This window comes from Pituophis catenifer, unplaced genomic scaffold (assembly GCF_029215685.1).
Source record: "Pituophis catenifer annectens isolate HBS135680 unplaced genomic scaffold, rPitCat1.0.hap2 SCAF_65, whole genome shotgun sequence".
Classification (NCBI taxonomy): Eukaryota; Metazoa; Chordata; class Lepidosauria; order Squamata; family Colubridae; genus Pituophis; species Pituophis catenifer.
In genome coordinates, this window is record NW_027256945.1 from 70284 (window position 1) to 90870 (window position 20587).

The 20587-nt window shown below is 47.2% G+C and overlaps 1 protein-coding gene across 1 annotated transcript in view; it reads right to left on the reverse strand.

Moving 5' to 3' along the window:
• The window catches only part of LOC139326603 (protein Atg16l2-like), a 41124-nt gene extending 21386 nt beyond the window's left edge, over positions 1–19738 (reverse strand). Inside the window, 5 exon segments of the mRNA XM_070956541.1 lie at positions 459–701; positions 1853–1926; positions 3188–3308; positions 9767–9863; positions 19627–19738. Coding sequence (XP_070812642.1) covers positions 459–701; positions 1853–1926; positions 3188–3308; positions 9767–9863; positions 19627–19738 — 647 coding nt within the window.
• Positions 19739–20587: the final 849 nt, after the last annotated feature.

Consider the following 20587-nt stretch of genomic DNA (forward strand, 5'->3'; position numbering starts at 1 on the left):
AGGAGGAGGAAGAGGAGGAGGAAGAGGAGGAAGAGGAAGAGGAGGAGGAGGAAGAGGAGGAGGAGGAGGAGGTGGTGGTGGAGGAAGAGGAGGAGGAGGAGGAGGAAGAGGAGGAGGAGGAGGAGGAGGAGGAGGAGGAGGAGGAAGAGGAGGAGGAGAAGGAGGAGAAGGAGGAAGAAGAGGAGGAGGAGAAGGAGGAGGAGGAGGAGGAGGAAGACAACTGTGGGGTCCTTGGTGCTCTCCGAGCTGGGTTGTTTTTCTGTAGACGTTTCATCACCCAACTAGGGACCCTCATCAGTGCAAGTGTTCAATTCTCCTTTGCACTGATGAGGTTCCCTAGTTGGGTGATGAAACGTCTACAGAAAAACAACCCAGCTCAGGGAGCACCGAGGACCCCTCCAGGTCTCCAAAGAGCCCCCCCCCCCCGCATCTGACTCAGCTCCCTCCCCTGTTCTCACCTTTCTATCCTCTGGTTCTCGTGCTGGGCCCAGTCCGCCTTCCTCCGCAGGACTTGCTGGAGGAGCCGCTCCCCGTTTTCCTGGGCCTGGCGGAATTCCCCGTCCCGCTGCTGGAAATGCCTCTGCAGGGAATCGTACTCGGCTTTCTGGGCGCTGTTCCTGCACCGGAGCTCCTCCGCCTGGCTCTGCAGTTGGCAGCGCCAGCCCTGCAGCCCCGACAGTTGGCAGCTCAGAGCAGCCAGCCTGAAATAGCGAAACGCGGAAATGTTTGCGACCTCCTAATCTCACCTTTGGGGCAATAAAAGAGATGCACGTTCGGGTTGCTTCTATTTATCTGAGTTTTTCTTTTTTTTGAGCCTAACTTTATGACTTTATATAAGTCACTCGAATGTGAACTAATTCTCCTTCCTCCTGTTTTCCCAACAACAACCCTGTGAGGAGGGTTGGGCTGAGAGAGGGAGAGATGGACGGGCCCAAAATCACACTGCCTGCTTTCTTGCCTATGGTAGGACTAGAACTCACCACCTCCTGGAGATTAGCCCAAAGTCACCCAACTGGCTTCCATGTCTAAGGAGGGACTAGAACTCACCGCCTCCTGGTGATTGGCCCAAAGTCACCCAGCCAGCTTTCATTCCTAAGGCAGGACTAGAACTCACCGCCTCCTGGTGATTGGCCCAAAGTCACCCAGCTGGCTTTCATGTCTAAGGAGGGACTAGAACTCACCGTCTCCTGGTGATTGGCCCAAAGTCACCCAGCTGGCTTTCATGTCTAAGGAGGGACTAGAACTCACCGTCTCCTGGTGATTGGCCCAAAGTCACCCAGCTGGCTTTCATGTCTAAGGAGGGACTAGAACTCACCGCCTCCTGGTGATTGGCCCAAAGTCACCCAGCCTGCTTTCATTCCTAAGGCAGGACTAGAACTCACCGTCTCCTGGTGATTGGCCCAAAGTCACCCAGCCTGCTTTCATTCCTAAGGCAGGACTAGAACTCACCGCCTCCTGGTGATTAGCCCAAAATCACCCAGCTGGCTTTCATGCCTAAAGTGGGACTAGAATTCACAGTCTCCCAGTTTCTAAGCCAGCACCTTAACCCCTACACCCAGCTGAAAGCCAGTTGGGTTTTTAAGCCAACCACCAGGAGACGGGGAATTCTAGTCCCACCTTAGCATGAAAGCTGGCAGAGCCTGCTGAGGAATCCTGGGAGTTGAAGTCCACATATCTTAAAGTTGCCACGGTTGAGACTCACAGGTGAAACACGCGAAGGATCCGGGCACCGTCAGACCCCCCCAAGAGCCCAGCTCCCCAATAGCCCTGTCCTTCTTCCATCTGGGGCAAGAGGCCCAGGCTGCCAGGCCTGCACCTAGAAAGAGATCTAGGTCCCACGGAGACCCCTTACCTGTCCTTCTGGTCCCCCAGGGCCGCATTCTTAGCTTGGAGCACCTGGTTCAATTCATACACCTTGTATGCCATCTGCAAGCCAGAGAGAGAGGCTGTCAGCTCATTTTTCTAACCCCAGGTAAGCAAATCCTCAGTTTACAAAAACAAGGAAGATCTCAAGAACTTGAGAGCATCATGGGAAGTCACAATTTCCTCTCTGGATTTGCACATGTGCCACAGCTGCCCTCTCTGCGGGCACACAAGCCGTTGCCCAGGTCACGTCCATTGTGCATGCACACGTGCTGTTGTGCCCCGTCAGCGGCCTGTGCGGATTGTAGCTGATTCTGACAGCGAGGAGGCTGGTGTGGTGCAGCCTGTGCAGCTGGCACTCGAGTCGGACAGTGAGGAGGCTGGAGAAGATGTGGTGCCAGAGGCTGGGACTCAGCCAGGGCCTTCAGAACCTCCAGAAGCTCCTTTAAGTGAAGAGGACGAAGAGGAGGAGCCTCTTCTCGATGCACGGGCGCGCAGAGCTGCCAAAAGGCAGGAGTGGCTCCTCAGGAGGAGGTCTCCTCGAGAGTAAGGCTTGGGGCTAATTGGCCACTCCCCTAGCCTATTTAAGGAGGAACGCCGACTGAAGCAATTTGCAGGGAACAACTTTAGTTCACTCTCCTTCGCGTCTGGATTCTCTGCAAATTGCTTCTGGGCTTTCTGGCAACCTTAGTAAGATTATGATTACTTTATCTTTGGTTTCTTGTAGGCTGTTAAGAATGTTTATTAACAGCCTTTGTTTTGAAAAAGACTGAGTTAGTTTAGTAAATTAAGTTTTGTACAAACTTTGTGTGTGCTGCGTTCTTTGGGGTCCGTAGCTGGGGCAGAACAGGTGCGCACCTCCAGCCGATTTTTGGGATGCGCCGGGGGCAGATGAATGCACATGCGTGGGGGGTTGCGCGCTCATGCGTGGGGGCAGGGAGTGCAGGGGGAGAGGTGTGCGTGTTTCAGAAGTGCGGAAACGGGCCCGTTACCGGCCTCCAGAGGGCCTCCAGAGCCCCGAGTAGGCTATTTTCACCAGTAGTGAAATCTAAAATTTGTTACTACTGGTTCTGTGGCCGTGGCTTGGTGGGGTGGTGGTGGTAATGTGACTGGGTGGGCGTGGCCAATTTTTTTTTTTTTACTTTTAAAACCATTTTTTCTACAACCTCTTCAGCGAAGAGGTTGTAAAAAAATGCTTTCAAAAGCCTCTGACGGTCCCAGCTGACTTACCCGATCGGCAGAGGCTTTTTTTTCTTTTAAATGCCTCTGACGGTCCCAGCTGAGTTGCCTGAGAGTTGCCCAAAGACCCAAGTCCAAAGCTTACCTCCCCATTGGCGGTCTCCAACTGCAAGAGGTTGTCTTCGTGACGATTCTGAAGACACATGAACAGCGTTGAAGAATCCCAAACTGTGTCAGGAACGCAAGCGGAAGACGGATGTTTGGGGCTGCAAGCGAATGGCATTCTTGGTTAGAAACCAGAACCTTGTAGAAAGAGGTTTTTGAGAGACAGTGAAACTGAACCTGACGGCAGCCAAGAAATCAAAAGGCGCTTGCTCCTGGGGAGGGAAGCTATGGCAAATCTAGACAGCTTACTAAAAAGCAGAGACATCACCCTGCCAACAAAAGTGCTTATAGTCATGGTTTTCCCAGTTGCAATGGATGGCTGTGAAAGTTGGACCATAAGGAAGGCTGAGAAGGCCAAAGAATGGAGGCCTTTGAACTCTGGTGCTGGAGGAGACTCCTGCGAGTCCCTTGGACTGCAAGGCCATCCAACCGGTCAGTCCTAGAGGAGATCAACCCTGACTGCTCTCTAGAAGGCCAGATCCTGAAGATGAAACTCAGATACTTTGGCCACCTGATGAGAAGGAAGGACTCCCTGGAGAAGAGCCGAATGCTGGGAATGATGGAGGGCAAAAGAAGAAGAAGGGGACGGCAGAGAACGAGGTGGCTGGATGGAGTCACTGAAGCAGTCGGCGTGAGCTTCAATGGACTCCAGGGGATGGTAGAGGACGGGAAGGCCTGGAGGAACGTTGTCCATGAGGTCACAATGGATCAGACACAACTTCACAACTAACAACAACAACAACAGATAGATAGATAGATAGATAGATAGATAGATAGATAGATAGATAGATAGATGATAGATAGATAGATAGATAGATAGATCCAAGTGACTCCTGCGAGTCCCTTGGACTGCAAGGCCATCCAACCGGTCGGTCCTAGAGGAGATCAACCCTGACTGCTCTTTAGAAGGCCAGATCCTGAAGATGAAACTCAAATCCTTTGGCCACCTGATGAGAAGGAAGGACTCCCTGGAGAAGAGCCTAATAATGCTGGGAACGATCGAGGGCAAAAGAAGAAGAAGGGGACGGCAGAGAACGAGGTGGCTGGATGGAGTCACTGAAGCAGTCAGCGTGAGCTTCAATGGACTCCAGAGGATGGTAGAGGACAGGAAGGCCTGGAGGAACGTTGTCCATGGGGTTGTGATGGGTCGGACACGACTTCACAAATAACAACAACAAACACTGACCGGAAGGCAGTCTGCAGTTGCCCAGGGCGTCCTCTCACAAATGCATCTGACCCAACCAGATCTGTGGTTGGATAACAGAATAACTATGTTGGTTGGGACCTTGAAGGTCCTCTAGTCTGACCCCTACTCAGGCAGGAAGCCCTATAACAGTTCAGGCCAAGGACTGTCCGATCGTCTCTTAAGAGCCTTGGTAGTACAGTGGTCTAAGGCACCCTGTTATTAAGCTGGTTATTAAGACCAGATGCCTGCAATTACTGCAGGTTTGAATCTTGCCAGGCTCAAGGTTGACTCAGACTTCCATCCTTTCAAAGGTAGGTGAAATGAGGACCCAGTTTGTGGGGGGCAATAAGATGACTTTGTATAAAATATACAAAAGTATGAAGGCTATTGCTTAACGCATTGTAAGCCGCCCTGAGCCTCCGGAGAAGGGCGGCATATAAATCAAATTAAAAAAAAAAAAAAAGCCTTCAAGGGATGGCGAAGCCGCAACTTCTGGTGACAAGTAGTTCCACTGCTTAATTAACAGAATAACATGGAGGTTGAGTATGTTTTTGTCTTATCTGTGCCTGAACCAGATCTGGAGTCCCTGACCTACCTACCTACCTACCTACCTATCTATCATCTATCTATCTATCTATCGCTGGAGAATTCTGGGACTTGAAGTCCACAAATCTTAAAGCTGCCAAGTTTGAAGACCTCTGCTATAGGAGCTCCTCCATAACAGACAATGAAGAGTTCCAAATATGTTTTTTTCCCCGTCAAGTTTGAAAAACTCGAAAACCCAGAAAATCCAGTTGCCTCTTGACGAAAAGAAAAGCACCTTTGGGACAACCATGACCTGGATGACCGAGAATCTCCACACACAGTCAACGAAGAGAGAACAATAAACGTTGCAGGAATATCAGAAAGGCTCAGGAGGATCTTCAGCCAACCCAACATACGTGCACTCTTCGAACCCAAGAAGTGTTGTGGCTCCGTTGCCTGAGCCTGGGCTATCGACAGATGCAGACTCTGAGAGTGAGGGAGAGGAGTTGGCAAGGCCTCCCTCTCCAGGACCCTCCTCTCTGGCAATGCCTCCGGAGGACACCGAAGGCCAAGAGATAGCCCAGAGCCAAGCACATCCCCGCAGCCACAGGTGGACAGCGACGAAGGAGATAAGTGCTGGCTGGACCCTTGGCAGAGGCGCAGGGAGAAGCGTGCGCAGCAGAGGGGAAGGCGTGCCAGAGATTAGCTGAGTCACTGGACCACACCCCACAGGGTATAAATGTGGGTGTGGTGGCCGGTTCAGTTTGTGACGAGCAAAAACTAGAAATAATCCATGATCTCTGCGTTACTGGACTTTGCCTGCTTTATCAGACTGCATTTGGACTAATCCTTGTATTGCGGAATCTTTGCCTGCTTTATCGGAATGCTTGCAGTCTAATCTTTGTTTTGTGTGAGTAAAGTCTGAATTGGCAGCTAGCCACTGGGTTGCTGCCAGCTTTATCTTCAAAGACTTTGTCGTGTGGCTTATTAACTCCGGGCCGTCTGTGGGTGTGTGTGCGTGGTACGGGGACAGAACAAGAAGACACTAAGGCAGAAGCTTGTCTACCCCAAAGGACAAAACACCCAGACACAAACTGAACAACATGGTATATGCGATGCAATGCAATGAGCCATGTAGCAGATCTGCACGTTGGGGAAACAAAACAGCCACTTCACAAACGTATGACACAACCTAGGAGAACAAACCCATCAGGACGAGATTAAGCGGTCCATCTGCATTTAAAAGACAAAGGCCGCTCTTTTGAAGACAGCAGAGTGCACATTTTGGATAGAGAGGACCACTGGTTTGAAAGAGGGGTCGAAGAGGCCACCTAGGTCAAAATTGTACGTCCCTCTCTCATCAGAAGGGGAGGGATCATTTTTCTCCAATTTCCAACACATCCTTCGAGGGAAGGATGGCTGGAAGGAAGGAAGCAAGATGGGGGAAGGGACAGGAGGAAAAGAAAGAAGGGCAGAAGCAGTGGTGAAATGTAAAATTTGTTACTACCGGTTCTGTGGGCGTGGCTTGGTGGGTGGGTGGGTAATATGACTGAGTGGGCGTGGCCAACTTTTTTTTTTTAAAAAAATTTAAAACCATTTTTTCTACAACCTCTTTGGCTGAAGAGGTTGTAAAAAAAATGCTTTTAAAAGCCTCTGACGATCCCAGCTGAGTTGCCTGATGGGCAGAGGCTTTCTTTTTTTTTTTTTAAGCCTCTGACGATCCCAGCTGACTTGCCTGATCGGCAGAGGCTTTTTTTTCCTTTTAAAAACATTTTTTCTACAATCTCTTCAGCCGAAAAGGTTGTAGCAAAAAAATGCCTTTAAAAGCCTCTGATGATCCCAGCTGAGTTGCCTGATGGGCAGAGGCTTTCTTTTTTTTTTTTTTAAGCCTCTGACGATCCCAGCTGACTTGCCTGATCGGCAGAGGCTTTTTTTCCTTTTAAAAAACATTTTTTCTACAATCTCTTCAGCCGAAAAGGTTGTAGCAAAAAAATGCTTTTAAAAGCCTCTGATGATCCCAGCTGAGCCGTGCGATCATCAAAGGCTTTTTCTTTCTTTTTTACTTTTAAAAGCATTTTTTCGGCCAAAGAGGTTGTAGAAAAAATGTTTTTGAAAATAATAAAAAAAAAAAGCCTCTGATGATTGCGCGGCTCGGCTGGGCAACGGGGGGGTGTGGGAGGGGGCAGGGATTTTTGCTACCGGTTCTCCGAACCACCCGCCTCCATCGCTACTGGATCGGGCGATCCGGTCCGAACCGGGAGCATTTCACCCCTGGGCAGAAGGGAGGGGGCGAAGGAGGGAGGGATGTGGGAGAGGCAAGAGTTACTGGCTTGGCAGCCCCAGCAGAACAAACCGGCCCCTCCCTGTAGAAACTGCAGAATGGACCATGGAAGCTCAACTGATGAGCAGCTGATTCAGAGCCTGGTGCATAACTGGGCCTACAACGGCCTTTCTCCCTGCTGGAACAGAGAGATGCCCATTCAGCCAAGGAGGGCAGGGCCCTTCCGTAAAATCCATTCAGGTCAGGCTCTTGACATGAGGCAGCCCTGCCCTTCCTTTCCAGGTCCCCACAAGAAACCATGCCGGATTCGGCAGCTTCTCTGCCCCGTCCCCAGCCCAGCTTCTCAGATACTTCCAGGAGAACCACAACTGAAAGAAATTGAATCGGTAGCTGTCCCGTAGCAGAGATCAAAGAAAAAGGGACAGCAGAGATCCAGAATGCAGGTAGTCCTCGGCTTACGACCGCAATGGAGCCCAAAATCAATGCTGTTAAGTGAGACATTTGTTAAGCTTCGTGGTTATGGGTTCACATTCGTGGTTATGGGAGCGACGTAGCGTTCCCATGTAACACCTCTCCTGCGCGAGCTGCACTGGCTCCCGGTGGTCTTCCGGGTGCGCTTCAAGGTCTTGGTTACCACCTTTAGAGCGCTCCATGGCTCAGGACCTGGTTACTTACAGGACCGCCTGCTACCACCAATAGCCTCCCACCGGCCAGTACGCTCCCATAGAGAGGGGCTCCTCCGGGTGCCGTCGGCCAAACAATGTCGACTGGCGGCCCCCAGGGGGAGAGCCTTCTCTGTGGGGGCACCTACTATCTGGAATGAGCTCCCCCCGGAGATACGGAGGATCTTGGATCTGTGCACCTTCCGTCGCGCTCTCAAGACTTTTTTATTCCATCAAGCCAGCCTGGCTTAAATCTTTCCCCTTTAAAATGTAAATTTTAATTTGTTTTTTAAATTATTGGGTGTTTTAAATTTGTCTCGGCAAAATTGTTTAATTCGGTTTTATTCTGTTTTTAAATTTTGTATTTATGTGTTTTATTCTGTGGCTGTTCACCGCTCTGAGTCCTTCGGGAGTAGGGCGGTATATAAATCCAATAAATGAAATGAAGCGAGTTTGCTCCGTTTTACGACTTTTCTTGCTACGTTTGTTAAGCAGTTCTCAACAGAGGTTGAGAACGGCTTAACCCAGTGTTTCTCAACCTTGGAAGTTTGAAGATGGGTGGACTTCAACTCCCAGAATCCCCCAGCCAGCATTGGGAGTTGAAGTCCACCCATCTTCAAGCTTCCAAGATTGAGAAACACTGGCTTAAGCGGTATTCAGCCGGTTCGGGCGAATAGGTAGCGGAAATTACAGGTGGGATTGCCCACCTGCTCCGGCTCTATGTTGTCCTATTTAGGCATGTTTTTGAGGCCGGGTGCATACGTGGAAGATGCGCCCGCGTGTGAAGTGAGTGTGTATGCGTCAGTGGTGGGATCCAGCCGGTTCGCACCACTTTGGGAGAACCGGTTGTTAACTTTCTGAGCAGTTTGGCCAACTGGTTGTTGGAAGAAATCATTAGGGCAGAGAACCGGTTGTTACTGGTGGTAACAAAATGTGAAACCCACCAGACGGTCACAAAAGGGGATCCCGTGACACACACCCCTCCCCCGGGGACAGTGCGACGGTCATAAATGTGAGTCACTTGTGCCAAGAGTCTGAATTTTGATCCCTTGAGCAAAGGAACGCTGCAACGGGTCGTAAGGGTGAAAAACGGACACAGCTAGTCACTTTTTTCAGGGCTGTTGTAATGTGGAATGAATTGTTGTAAGTCAAGGACTCGCTGGAGGAGGAGAAGGAGTGAGTTGGGGGTGCCAGAGATCATCCAGCACTGAATTGGTCCCTCTGGAAAGATTCTTAGACGATCAGGAGATTGGGAGAGACCGTTTTTTGCAACCCTTTCTCATGCAGACTCATCGATGAAAGAGAAACTGCTTTTGAGGTTCTCCAAAGCACTGAATGAAGGCAAGGACAAGAAGCAATGGATGGAAACTAATCCAGGAGAGAAGCAATCTGGAACTAAGGAGGAATTTCCTGACAGTGAGGACAATTAGTCAGTGGAACAACTTGCCACCAGAAGTCGTGGGTGCTCCATCACTGGAGGTTTTCAAGAAGAGACTGGATAGCTATTTGTCCAGAATAGTATAGGATCTCCTGCTTGAATTAAATTAGAACGGTTTACAATCGATACGACGCTTGCAATATTTTTCTCGCAAGGAATTTACATCTGCTTAGCTACCCCATCTTCCCTCCTAGCTCCCCAATTGAATTGCTGCGGCCTGCAAAAATTTACATTCCCTCCCCCCCCCCCCATTCAAATGGCGTCATCTGAAATGGAGTTACTAGTCCTCATGATTTATTTATTTATTTGTTTATTTGGTCACCGAGACTCTGGCTCTTCTCCTACAAAAGAACTCCAAGTTTCCTGAAGCGGCGGAAGAATCGTTTTGTGGCGAGAGACGGGTGACAAAACAAATTTAATAAATTAAAATAAAAGACCCAACAAAGACAACCTCGATTTTTGGTTACCTGCAAGCAGGGGGACCCCCCATCTGATGATCCACAGATGGAATTTGGAATGGCACAGAAAGATCATCCAAGTTGGATTTCTCTAGCAGCTTGGTATCTGTAAGACAGGAATGAGAACATCAGCGACGAGAACAAAGAGAAAAGTTAACGATTAATATTCATATTATTCCAGGGGACCACTTTATAATTCCTTGGTAAGGCCACACTTGGAATATTGCATCCAGTTTTGGTCGCCACGATGTAAAAAAAGATGTGGAGACTCTAGAAAGAGTGCAGAGAAGAGCAACAAAGAGGATTAGGGCATTTAAGGCTAAAACATATGAAGAACGGTTGCAAAAATTGTGTATGTTTAATTTAATGAATAGAAGGACTAAGGTTGACATGATAGCAGTGTTCTGATATCTCAGGGGCTGCCCCAAAGAAGAGGGAGTCAAGCTATTCTCCAAAGCACCTGAAGGCAGGAGAAGAAGCAATGGGTGGAAACTCATGTAGAAGAGAAGCAACGTGGAACTAAGAAGAAATTTCCCAACAGTGAGAAGAATGAATCAGTGGAACAGCTTGCCACCAGAAATCGTGGGTGCTCCATCATTGGAGGCTTTTAAGAAGAGATTGGACAACCATTCATCTGAAATGGTATAGGATCTCCTGCTTAAGCAGAGGGTCAGACTAGAAGACCTCCAAGGTCCCTTGCAATCCTGTACCGGATGTTTGCAGTATTCTATTTTCCATCCAAATAGGGTCTGTTTTAATCAATGTCTTTTTCCGGAACTCACTTCTGGAAGTGAAGAGAAATACAAGTCAAACTGTAGAACTGGAATTGGGGCGCTGAGATGGGCACCTCATGCTTTCAAATATTCCTTAATTTACGAGGGATCGCTTTGGGACCCGTTGCAATTACGACGGACTCCCGAAAAGCTACTTACGACCTGGCTCTGGACTTCCAAAATCTATGCGCAAACATCCAGAGAGATACACACACACACACCTTAGTCACAGGACCACAATTTTCAGCGCTTGGCAACCAACTCACTTTTGGGACTGGGTGCAGCATTCCACAGGGATGTGACTATGGTTTATCATTTCTTGGTCAGTTTCTGGCCTTTTCGGCTCGTTTCTTTCAGTAACCAGGTTAATTGTGTTTGTGTGATACAGAGCTGTTATCTCATTTTCCAGCAGCAAATTCACCTTTGTCCTGTTTTGTAATCATTTCTGTTACATCCGGTTAGAAGTTGGAAGATGGTTGTTAGGAAATGAGTATTACCCACTTTGTTGGGCTAGCCATATATAAACCCTCAATATAGCTTTAAGACTGCTGTATTGCATCATACTGTGTCCTGATTGGTTAGCTCTGTAGCCAATCTCCTTAAGAGGGAGATAGAAACATGGTTTGTTTTTCTTTGCTGTTCTTGCTCTCTGATATCTCTGTATGCTAGTTTGCAAATCCGGAAGAACTGTTTATTGTGAATGACTACGACGACTGGTAAGAAGACTTTGCTATTAGATTATCCCTGGACTGTCGTTTTGCTATCTCCTGCTTTATATGTGTATAACCGGGACTGTTTATTGGACTGTGCCTTACTAGTTCCTGAAAGTAAACACAACTCAGTGTATCTGTGTGTTGACTGTGTTTATTCGTACCTATTCTCAAACGTTTTCATGTACAAACCCTTGCTATTCAAGGGTTACTCTGCGAATTCCTTAACAATGGTGAGTTCTAGTTCCACCTTAAGCATGAATGCCAACTGGATGACTTTGGACCAATCACCAGGAGATGGTGAGTTCTAGTTCCACCTTAAGCATGAATGCCAACTGGGTGACTTTGGGCCAATCACCAGGAGACAGGGAGTTCTAGTTCTGACTTAAGCATGAATGCCAACTGGGTGACTTTGGGCCAATCACCAGGAGACAGGGAGTTCTAGTTCTGACTTAAGCATGAATGCCAATTGGGTGACTTTGGGCCAATCACCAGGAGATGGTGAGTTCTAGTTCCACTTAAGCATGAATGCCAACTGGGTGACTTTGGGCCAATCACCAGGAGACAGGGAGTTCTAGTTCTGACTTAAGCATGAATGCCAACTGGGTGACTTTGGGCCAATCACCAGGAGACGGGGAGTTCTAGTTCCACTTAAGCATGAATGCCAACTGGGTGACTTTGGGCCAATCACCAGGAGACGGGGAGTTCTAGTTCTGACTTAAGCATGAATGCCAAGTGGGTGACTTTGGGCCAATCACCAGGAGACGGTGAGTTCTAGTTCCACTTAAGCATGAATGCCAACTGGGTGACTTTGGGCCAATCACCAGGAGACGGGGAGTTCTAGTTCTGACTTAAGCATGAATGCCAACTGGGTGACTTTGGGCCAATCACCAGGAGACAGGGAGTTCTAGTTCTGACTTAAGCATGAATGCCAACTGGGTGACTTTGGGCCAATCACCAGGAGACGGGGAGTTCTAGTTCTGACTTAAGCATGAATGCCAAGTGGGTGACTTTGGGCCAATCACCAGGAGACGGTGAGTTCTAGTTCCACTTAAGCATGAATGCCAACTGGGTGACTTTGGGCCAATCACCAGGAGACGGGGAGTTCTAGTTCTGACTTAAGCATGAATGCCAACTGGGTGACTTTGGGCCAATCACCAGGAGATGGTGAGTTCTAGTTCCACTTAAGCATGAATGCCAACTGGGTGACTTTGGGCCAATCACCAGGAGACAGGGAGTTCTAGTTCTGACTTAAGCATGAATGCCAACTGGGTGACTTTGGGCCAATCACCAGGAGATGGTGAGTTCTAGTTCCACTTAAGCATGAATGCCAACTGGGTGACTTTGGGCCAATCACCAGGAGACAGGGAGTTCTAGTTCTGACTTAAGCATGAATGCCAAGTGGGTGACTTTGGGCCAATCACCAGGAGACGGTGAGTTCTAGTTCCACTTAAGCATGAATGCCAACTGGGTGACTTTGGGCCAATCACCAGGAGACGGTGAGTTCTAGTTCTGATTTAAGCATGAATGCCAACTGGGTGACTTTGGGCCAATCACCAGGAGACGGGGAGTTCTAGTTCCACTTAAGCATGAATGCCAACTGGGTGACTTTGGGCCAATCACCAGGAGACGGGGAGTTCTAGTTCTGACTTAAGCATGAATGCCAACTGGGTGACTTTGGGCCAATCACCAGGAGATGGTGAGTTCTAGTTCCACTTAAGCATGAATGCCAACTGGGTGACTTTGGGCCAATCACCAGGAGACAGGGAGTTTTAGTTCCACATCATTGGCACAAAAGCTGGCTGGACCAGCCATCTTCACTCAGCCCTAGGAAGCGAGCAATGGCAAACCACAACTGAAACCTTGCCATTCACCAGGTGTCAACAAGGACTTGAAAGCTTACACAAAAATTATTTTAGCTGCCGTCAATGATATTCTGGAAAGCCACTCAAGTCACGTTCAACATTTCCAGGAAGAAAACCTGCCAGCCATATCGCTCCATTAAGCAATCAAAGGTAAGTCTAACTTAATTAACAACAGTCAAGAACACAGTATGAGTTCAGCTGCCTAATGGGCCGAATATAATTACTACGGGATTATTACACCTGTTAAGTCATTACACTCAAGGGGAACCAGCCTACTGTCGCCCAACGTCCTCAGCATGTTTGCAAGTGCTGCAACTCGGATCGTCTTGGGAGTCAAACTCAACTCCTGCATTTGAGTTTGCATCCATGCAGTTTCCTATCGTTATGTGAACGGGATCAAAAATGCTCTTTGTTTATTGTTTTGTTTTACCTTATAATGCCTTTTATATTTTGGAATGGAATGGAGCAGAATTGAAGGGAACAGAATAGAATATTAATACTGTAGAATGGAACAGGAATAGGAATAGGAATAGGAATAGAGTAGAGTAGAGTAGAGTAGAGTAGAGTAGAGTAGAGTAGAGTAGAGTAGAATAGAATATGAAATAGAATATGAAATAGAATAGAACAGAATAGAATATGAAATAAAATAGAATATGAAATAGAATATGAAACAGAATATGAAACAGAATATGGAATAGAATATGAAATAATGAATAGAATAGAGTAGAGTAGAATAGTATAGAATTATGAAATAATGAATAGAATAGGGTAGAGTATAGAATAGAATAGAATTCAAATAGAATAGAATAGAATACAATATGAAATAATGAATAGAATAGAGTAGAATAGAACAGAACAGAATTCAAATAGAATAGAATAGAATATGAAATAATGAATAGAATAGAGTAGAATAGAATAGAATAGAATTGAATTATGAAATAATGAATAGAATAGAATAGAATTATGAAATAATGAATAGAGTAGAGTAGAGTAGAACAGAACAGAATTCAAATAGAATAGAATATGAAATAATGAATAGAATAGAGTAGAATAGAATAGAATTATGAAATAATGAATAGAATAGAATAGAATAGAATAGAACAGAATTCAGAATAGAATAGAATAGAATAGAATAGGATTATGAAATAATGAATAGAGTAGAATAGAACAGAACAGAATTCAAATAGAATAGAATAGAATATGAAATAATGAATAGAATAGAGTAGAATAGAATAGAATAGAATTGAATTATGAAATAATGAATAGAATAGAATAGAATTATGAAATAATGAATAGAGTAGAGTAGAGTAGAACAGAACAGAATTCAAATAGAATAGAATATGAAATAATGAATAGAATAGAGTAGAATAGAATAGAATTATGAAATAATGAATAGAATAGAATAGAATAGAATAGAACAGAATTCAGAATAGAATAGAATAGAATAGAATAGGATTATGAAATAATGAATAGAGTAGAATAGAACAGAACAGAATTCAAATAGAATAGAATAGAATATGAAATAATGAATAGAATAGAGTAGAATAGAATAGAATAGAATTGAATTATGAAATAATGAATAGAATAGAATAGAATTATGAAATAATGAATAGAGTAGAGTAGAGTAGAACAGAACAGAATTCAAATAGAATAGAATATGAAATAATGAATAGAATAGAGTAGAATAGAATAGAATTATGAAATAATGAATAGAATAGAATAGAATAGAATAGAACAGAATTCAGAATAGAATAGAATAGAATAGAATAGGATTATGAAATAATGAATAGAGTAGAATAGAACAGAACAGAATTCAAATAGAATAGAATAGAATATGAAATAATGAATAGAATAGAGTAGAGTAGAATAGAATTGAATTGAATTATGAAATAATGAATAGAGTAGAGTAGAGTAGAGTAGAATAGAACAGAATTCAGAATAGGATAGAATAGAATAGAATAGAATAGAATAATGAAATAATGAATAGAATAGAGTAGAGTAGAGTAGAACAGAATGTGAAATAGAAAATAGAATAGAATAGAATAGAGTAGAATAGAATAGAATAGAACCTTACAGTTGGAAGGGACCTTGGAGGTCTTCTAGTCCAACCCCCGGCTTAAGCCAGAGACCCTATACAGATTGAACATTAGAACAGAACAGAATTCTTTATTGGCCAAGTGCGTTTTTGCTCACACAAGGAATTTGTCTCCGCTGCAGAAACCCTCAGTGTACTTACAAAAAACAAAGCGATAAGTCATAGATCATAAATCTTAAGATGCAATCATAAATCATAAAATGCAAACATGTGATAAATCATAATATGTCAGTAGGAGAAGGCAGTAGATAAGACGAGCATGTGAGAAAGATTTTATTTTATGTTACATAGAGAATCTTATAAAATATTTTTTATTTTGCTTTACGATGTCTTTTTTCAATATTTTATTTCGCTTGACTGTGCAATATCTTTTTTTCAGTATTTTATTTTCTTTTACAGACAATCCTCAACTTACAACCGTTCTCTTAGTGACCTTTGCAGCCTCCCCAGAGTCACGTGATTTGACATTTTGGCTGCTTAATGACCGCATGATTCATTCAACCACTCTTTTCACGGTCATCGCAACCTCAAACCGTCACTAAACGAGTCGGGGACCACCCGTATTCGGTATGCACCAACAAGGGGAGGCAAACCTCTCTCTCCTTCGTGCAAATCGGAGCCGGTTGTGTTGCATGTACACTGGTGGGATAAATCTTATTTTTTTCCTGCTCCTGTCTTCCAAGCTGACCTTTTAAACTTCACATTATTCAGCAAAATAAAAAAATGGGAATTGAATCATTTCCTGTTCTGCTTTTGCAGTTTGCAAGGTTGTCCAAAAAGGGAACTCCAAGGCCTACAAAGAGGCTTCACACATCCTTTTTATTCTTGCAGAGTGACAATGTAGGCTGGCTGTTTGTTTTAGCTCTTTGTCTTGTTTTTACAGTTTATTTGTACATTTTCATTTAACACACAGAGGTGCTTTGTGAAGAGTGTATTGCCTGGGTCAATTGCTTACATATTAATGCTTTCCCAGCGCCTAGCGGCCAAGGCAAGATAAGGAGTGGCTGGGAGGGGCCAGCTATCAACCGGTTTGCCGAACTAGGCAAAAAGTTAACAAGGTCCGAACCGGCTGGAGCCCACCTCTGCGTGGGAGGCAGCTGAGGGAGGAAGACTCACCAGGCAGCGATCAGCTGGGCTGTCCCACAGACGTGACTGTAGGCATCCGTCAAGGTGGGTGGGGCGAGATAAGGAGGGGCGGGGCGGGGTCAGCCAGCAATTTAACCATCGGTTCGGCCGAAGTGGTGCGAACCGGTTGAATCCCACCACGGCACTAATTTCTACTTCTATTATCCAACCATTTATAGAACGAATCCCATATTCGAAAGGATTCTGTATGTTCCTTCTCTTTCATCTTTAATGTCAATCTATCCATTTCTGCACAATCTAATTTTTTTTTTTTTATTAACCTTCTTCTCTTTCTCGGCGTTTCCTCATTTTTCCAATACTGTGCAAATACAATTAGCTCTTTTTTAAAAGAACGTATATTATATTCTTCAACAGGAATAACAGCTAAAAGTGGCAGCTTCTTAGATTGTATTTGAATACAGGTTGTCCTTGTCTTACAACCGTTCATTTAGTGACCGTTCAAGGTTACAATGGCACTGAGAAAAGTGACTTACGTTATGACCGTTTTTCACTCTTACGACCGTTGCAGCCTCCTTGTGGTCAGGTGATCAAAATTCGGATGCTTGCCAACTGGCTGGTATTTAGGGTCACATGATCCCCTTTTGAGATCAAATCAACGGGGAAGCCAGATTCACTTAACAACCGGGTTACTAATTTAACAACTGCAATGATTCACTTAATGACTGAGGCAAGGAAGGTCGTAAAACAGGACAAAACTCACTCAGCAGATGTCTCTCTTCGCCACGGAAATTTTGGGCTCCATGGAGGTTGAAGTACATGGAGTCCTTGATTTAAAACTGTTTGCTTAGCGATCATTCAAAGTTACAACAGAACTGAAAAAATTGAATTATGATCGGTCCCCGCACTGGACACAGAATACAAAGCTGGCTTTGTAACTGGTTAAATGTCCTTTTTTTTGTTTTTGGCCAAATGCCTTCTTTTTCTCACTTTCTGTCAAGATAAAATCGTGAATAATTGAGGAAATTTAAAAAAGAACCACCGGCATGCCAAAGGTTGCAAATCATGGGCGATCAAAGTCTCAACATGTTATTGCATTTATTAAATTTGCACACTGGGAAAAATAAAACTTAGAAATTAGTTTGGAAAGGACAACGGGCTCTTAAAAAAAAACGGAGTTTCCAACAGCAACCAACATAATCGCAGCCCTCCGGATTCATCCTTCCTCTGTAGACGGCTTAGTTTGTGTCTTGAATGTTAATTCCTGGCTTTTAAAAAGTGATTTTTGAACAGTTTCTCAATCTTGGCTACTTGAAGATGGGTGGACTTCAACTCCCAGAATTCCCCAGCCAGCCTGGCTGGCTGGGGAATTCTGGGAGTTGAAGTCCACCCATCTTCAAGTGGCTGGCTGGGGAATTCTGGGAGTTGAAGTCCACCAGTGCAATCGCCCTAAAACAAGTGACTTATTCCAAGTCCTCACACATATGACCATCACAGCATTTCCCCACAGTCATGTGATCAAACTTCCGGCTGTGTAATTTATGACGTCCTGGGAACCACGCGATCCCCATGTATGACCTTCCTAGCTAGCTTCTGACAAGCTAAGCCAACAGGGGGAGTCTGATTTACTTAAGGACCACGTGGCTTGTTTAACGACCGCAGCGATTGGCTTAACAGCTGTGGCCATGCAAGTTGTGAAACGGGCCCGAAACTCACTTCCCAACCGCCTCGCTTAGAAACGTCGAAACTCGAAAGTCGTCGTAAAGCGAGGACTCTGCATGCAAAATCCCCGTGTATTTCTGTGCAAAATTCGTGCCGGTCTTTCTGGTTGTTTTCCTTCGGGAGAAGGGCGGTATATAAATTTAAAACTTTAAAACTTTAAAACTTTAAAACTAAACTATTAAATTAAATTAAATTAAATTAAATTAAATTAAATTAAATTAAATTAAATTAAATCCCCCTGGGCACAAAAGATGAAGTGACAGGGGGATTTGGGGGGGGCTGGCAGTGCCCGAGGGGCACAGGAGGGTCCCGGCAGCTCTGCAAAGACCGGATATCTGGGCCAGGGGAGCTGTCCAAATTACAGATAGAGATTAACAAGAGTTGGAAGGGACCTTGTAGGTCATCTAGTCTAACCCCACCGTCAAGCAGACCCTACCATTTCTGACAGGTTGGGGAGGGGCACAAGGGGCTGGGAAAAGAAGCCACGCCCAGCTCACAGTGCCAGGGCAAGCAGCTCCCATCCCGGCTAAAAGAAATGCCGGAAAGGATGCCTAGAGGGATGGGTGGGGGGGGTGCTAGATGCCCCAAAGTGCCCTCACCCCCCCAGAATTGGGGAAGAGGAGAAGCAGAAACGTTGCACTGTGTCTGCCGGCGCTGCTTTGGGGTAGCGGCTGGCTGCGCTCTTTGCACATGCTCTCTCTCCCGGAGGGGATGCGGCCCCTTCTTCGCCCGCTCCTCCCAGTGGCAGGCAGCCTCTGGGCTAGTGCAGAGCGCTGGTAATGTATCCTCTGGGAGGGTGCAAACTGCAAAGCACCCCGGGGTCTCCCTTTTGCTCTCCCCCTTGCAGGACAGACTGAGCGCGTACAGAGCGCTTCGTGAGCTCTTCATCGCCTCCCCTCCAGCAATGGGCCAATGCAGAGCGCTCCTTTTACTTCCTATCCCCTCCAGCAAGGCAGCCTCTGGGCGCGTGCAGAGCGCTTCCCCACCCCTTATACAGTATCCCCTCCAGCAAGGCAACCTCTGGGCGCGTGCAGAGCGCTTCCCCACCCCTTATACAGTATCCCCTCCAGCAAGGCAGCCTCTGGGCGCGTGCAGAGCGCTTCCCCACCCCTTATACAGTCTCCCCTCCAGCAAGGCAGCCTCTGGGCGCGTGCAGAGCGCTTCCCGACCCCCTTGTACCGTCTCCCCTCCAGCGAGGCAACCTCTGGGCGCGTGCAGAGCGCTTCCCGACCCCCTTGTACCGTCTCCCCTCTAGCAATGCAACCTCTGGGCGTGTGCAGAGCGCTTCCCGGCCCCCTTGTACCGTCTCCCCTCCAGCAAGGCAACCTCTGGTCGCGTGCAGAGCGCTTCCCGACCACGTATATAGTCTCCCCTCCAGCAAGGCAACCTCTGGGCCAGTGCAGAGCGCCCCGCGGCCCCCCCTTTTCTTTTCTCCCTACCAACCGGCAGGGCAGCCTCTGGGCGCGTGCAAAGCGCCCCCGAGGCCCTTGCACGGTCTCCCCTCCAGCAATGCAGCCTCTGAGCCTTCTTTCATCCCCCCCTCCCCAAAATTGGCAAGGCAGCCTCTGGGCGCGTGCAGAGCGCCGCTCTCCCCCCCCCCCAACCTCCCTTTCCCACTCACAGGCTTGCACGAGATCCCAGAATCGCGCTTTCTGCGCCCGGTCGCGCTGCTGCAGCTGCCGGACGATGTGGCGCTTCCAGCGGCGGCGGAGGCACAAGCCTCCCTCGGCCATGGCCGGCCTTAAGCTGCCCGGAGGTCCGAGCTGGCCTCCGGGATAGGGAGGAGGAAGAGGAGGAGGAGGTGGAGAGAAGTCCCCGTGACGTCATCGGGAGGGGCGGGGCCAGAAAGGGGGAATCCCAGGACTCGCTGCCTCGCCAACCTGGCGCCCGCTGCACCTCTCCCCCCCCTCCTCTGCAGCTCCTGGCATGGGGACTGGAGGGGGGGTCTGTAGTTCCTTCTCTCCCACCCCCCCCCCCCCGCGCTCAGCCCAGATGCTCAGCCGGCCCTTTTGGGGAGAGGGGAGGGGAAACCTGGGCGCCCCCTGCTCCGGCATCCCTGAGCCCGCGGGCGCCCAGAAGGGAGCCTACCTGTAGCCCCGCCGTCTGCTCTGAACTCTGCACCTTTCGGTCCGTGGCCTCCGCCCTCCACTTGGCTCCCAGCGAGGGAGCGCCAGGTGCACCTTGCGCCTTTCCCAGAGAGATTCCATGCCACGGTGGTTGGCCTCGGTTTCTGGTTCGCAAACTGTACGGGAACACATCGATAGAAGAGCATCTCTGGAGCTCTGGGTTGAACTGTGGGGGGTTCCTGGGTGGTCTCTGAGCTGGGTGGTTTTCTTGGAGACATTTCATGACCCAACTAGGGAACCTCATCAGGGCTAGAGGAGGAGGAGGAGGTCTAGGTGTGCTGTGGGCTTGGTGGTTTTCTTGCAGACATCTGATGACGCAGCTAGATAACTTTATCAGTAGTAAAAGGGAGTTTTGCGGAGAGGAGGAGGAGAAGAAGAGGAAGAAGGAGAAGAAGAAGAGGAGGAGGAGGAAGAGGAGGAGGAGGAAGAAGAGAGGAAGAGGAGGAGGAGAAGAGG